This window comes from Nanorana parkeri, unplaced genomic scaffold (genome assembly GCF_000935625.1).
Source record: "Nanorana parkeri isolate BGI_ZX_2015 unplaced genomic scaffold, ASM93562v1 scaffold2909, whole genome shotgun sequence".
NCBI lineage: Eukaryota > Metazoa > Chordata > Amphibia > Anura > Dicroglossidae > Nanorana > Nanorana parkeri.
Window position 1 is genome coordinate 34,287 of NW_017309177.1, and position 4,047 is coordinate 38,333.

The 4,047-nt window shown below is 39.7% G+C and overlaps 1 gene segment (V, D, J or C); it reads right to left on the reverse strand.

The window, feature by feature from the left end:
• Positions 1 to 591: 591 nt before the first annotated feature.
• On the reverse strand, positions 592 to 1,136 carry LOC108802512. The segment is given in 2 exon segments: positions 592 to 992; positions 1,079 to 1,136. Coding segments are annotated over 2 exon segments (447 nt in total).
• Between the last annotated feature and the right edge of the window lie 2,911 nt (positions 1,137 to 4,047).

Genomic DNA, 4,047 nt, shown 5'->3' on the forward strand with positions numbered 1-4,047 from the left:
AAGAAGCTGATGAAGCAGAGATCTGCTGCAGCAACTTCTTCTCTGACTATAGCAGCCAGAGAAATGACAGCTGAAGGCAGAAGTGATGTAATACACATCACTTCCACCATCAGAGATCATAGGAGATATCAGCATGTGGGAGAATGCTGATCTCTCCTCCATTTTGCATGTAAGCAGTCACTGTAGAGCTGCCTGAACACATGTATGGAACAGCCGCTACCAGCTGTTTAAAACTTTTGCGGGATGCTGCTTGCGTGCGCTCCCCAGCAGAAAAATAAAAGACGTACATGTACGTCTACCCGCTGGAAGGCACTTGCCGTCCGTCCATTACTGTATTTACAACGGGCGGACGGCAAGGAGTTAAACTTGTGTCAGCAATTCAATTTGACTTTTTGTTCATATTTTGGTGAAGGATAAGTGTTTGACATGTTCTCTTTACCATTATACAGATTTATTTATTTTTAACCAGGTAGTATCATTATTTTCCTTTTCTTTTGCAAGACAGTATATTTAGAATATAAATAACCATATAAATAAATGAGTAAAATTACAAAGTTGCTTTACAAATAACAACATGACATTACAAATCAATTACAATTTTAAATTTGTGCTGCCATCTACTGATAGAATATGAAAGGCAGCTGTTAGTTTTTGTGAAACGGAAGATATATTTCCAGTCAGTGTGTCTCTTGCACAGTAATACACGGCAGTGTCTTCAGTTTTCATGTTGTCCATTTTCAGATTTAGCATGTTATTATTGTTATCTCTGGAGACTGTGAATCTTCCTTTAATAGAATCAATATAGTTTTTGGTGCTACTATCAGGGTGAATCTCACACAACCATTGCAGTTGTCCATTAGGAAGCTGCCTGACCCAAGCCATCCAAAAGCCAGCAAAGTTGAATCCAGAAGCTTTACAGGTCAGTGTGTGGGAATTTCCCGGTTTTATCGCCACTGGATCAGACTGGGTAAGTTGTGCTGAAGACTGGACATCTGAAAAATATGACACAAAGTGATAACTACCATTTGAAAATTCTTTAGAAAATAACAGCAGAAAATGTTGTCACTATAGGACTCACCTGAAAAATATGTTAGTAATATAAGAAAGCTAAATAAAGTCTTCATTGTCTCTGTGTTTATCTACTGTATACAGTCAGGAGATTATCTGTAAAACATTTTCTCTGCTTATATATTGTATGAGAGTTTTCCAAATACAACATAAGATCTCATAATTTGAATATCATTACAACCATGTATATCTGTGGCTCTGTGTGGAAACATGCAAATAGGTCTGAGGACAAAACCATATGTGCAAAGCAAACTAAGGGGTTATGTTACTGCCAAAGGGGTTGATTTACTAAGGTCAGCTTGGTGGGGATGTGCTGAGCTCCTGGTGGATCTCCTGCTCTCTTCTTGCATAACCAAAAAATGGGAGCCACAATACTAATTGATGCTGTGTGATAGTGTGTACAATGCTATGGTGTAAACGGGCCCTAAAAGAGACAGTGCAGTTTTGTATTGGTGTATTTTATTTTTCAATGTTTTTTTAACACAATAACAAAATACAAAAAATATTTTCTGTGTAAACAAAGGTGCATTCATGTACTATTGTGCATGGTTCTAACCATAGCCTAACCAATGGGACTTCTTATGAATTTACATAAGTGTAAACAAAGCCAATTCATTTGGGTTCTGAATGAGAAGGTTAAGTGAAAACAATGGTGACACCTATACCCTATCCTGCAGAAAAAATTAATCAATCTCAGTTTTGTATAGCACCTGTCTTCACCATACTGTATATTATGGCTAAATGTAAACCAATAATTGCTACAAATTCACTCAGAATATAGGTATCTATCTTCAACTGGTCTTCCTTTCCTGTAGAAGGTTATTAAAAACAAAATGTGAAACAGTTGTATAACCTAATGGGACTTCTACACTGCAGGGCTGTATGTTAGGTAATACATTTCTACATTATAGTTACCTCTGCAATATTATTTATCACTCATTAATAGAGATGAGGCTGGGCTTTGTGCAAACCCAGTTCGCCTCAGTTTGCCCAAGCCTGCTCAAAGATCTGACCGCCACTCCCTTCTCCTGATCCAATTAGTGGTGGCAGTGGCAAAAAGAGCATTCAAGGGTAGGTGCCCACCTACCCCAGGTTAGCAACCACTATTCCAATGTATGCAGAGTGAAGTGGATAAATGCACAAGGACATTATGTATCTTCTGTGGAAGTGACTTTGAAATGTATTAAAGAGTAAAAAGTTTGGGACTATGTTATGCAAATAGAACTACAGCTATAATGAATGACAATAAACTAAAAAGCTAAACTAAAAAACTAAAACTCTTTATTACTTACATACTGTTAAGTGTAAATTAATATTTCAATATTTGTTAAAGAAGTGGATGGTATAACCTGGAGCTGGAATGCTATCTAATATACCTTGGTGAGGTGACCAAATGAAGAATCCAACCTTCCTGATGTATCAAGCACTACATTGCAATTGCATTATATGTGCAAGTCATGCATTGACATGCTAAATATAAATCATGCCCAAAACTATATTCAGACATGAGCTTTGTTCTGTTTTAAATGCTGATATATGCAATGACATACTTCCTAGCCCAATTCTGTGTGGACAGCATGGCAGCTTGTTGACTCTGCCTTGTTGGCAGAATCCATAGGCAGCCTAACCATTCAAAAAGACACAGATGCTGAATCCTAGTTAAAGCGTAGTTTTAATGACCAGATGCGCAATGCAGTTTTTGTATAGTCTTTTGTAGTGTAAGAAGACAATTGCTTTCCTAAGCCCTTTCTCTGCAGTGGTAAAGTGACTCTAAATGTAGGGTGGGAAACGGAGTGTCTAGCTAAAGACTGTACCAACTAGCACCAAACCGGAGGGGAAACAGAGGAACTGTAACACATATAAGTAAGCTATTGAGTCTTTACCTGGTATGGATCTCAACTGTGGAAGAATATACTCTTGAAGGTGAGATTAATTTACTCAAAGTGATCCTAAGTTCAGTGGAAGTTCGTTTTAGGTTTAACAGGGGCAGAACGCAAAGCATGTAAGGGGAAACGTATTCCTCTAATGCTTCAAATAAAGGTAAGTAGGATGCCTGTATTACTCCATACAGTAGTCATTCAACATTTGACTAAGGAATAGTCCATGATCTAAAGAAGTGAGTTGTATTACTTCATAACCCTCTCAGGAGAGGGTTAACTCCAATAGCTCTTGCATGGTCAAATCTGTGTTACATCATACAGGACCATTAATTATCAAGAGTGGTGGAGCACAACGTTAAGTGGAGTGTGAAAACATATAATTGACAAGTCTTTATCAGCAACCCCCGCCATAGATGTTATCAGCATGCATGTGATAATCTTGCAACAGTGTATAGTACATTTACATGAAGTGATACTTGAAGTTAGCTGCGTTGATGGAATCAATCAGTCCAGTATCAGGGATTGAGCATTCCGCTGACAAGGGTTCAGGAGGCCGGGGGTTAAACTGAAAGATGCCACGAGTCCTGCAGGGAGGTACAGTCTCAGAGTACTAGCAGGTCCGGGATGGCGAGCTTTTAGAGTAATGCCACAGTTCCAGCATAGCTGGTTGGGATCAACCTCACTTTTTGAGCAGGTTGGATCACAAGGAGCTGGCTAAACAAAGACTTGCAGTCCAGGAGGGTGAATTTGCAGGCGTGCAGGAGTCTGGGAAGCTTTTCAAGCTGAAGAGTGGTTTGGCTATATGGGGGGAAATGCTCAGTGTCCACGACATTTCCCAGAGGCTGAGCATTTCAAATACCACAGCATTAAACTGACAGCTGGGTAGAGGGAGGAGGAGCAGCGTGACGCCGCAGGAGTAGGCGGCGTTGGACACTGATCTCGGAGCATGGACAGGTGTGTGTTACATGGACATGCCAAAATCACAAAAATAAAGGGGCTGTTGTGGCAGCACAAGTTTTCTTAGAAAAACACCATCATGCAATTCCATTTTACCTATATATGTGTGTGTGTGTGTGTGGGGGGGGGGGGGCATGGCCCA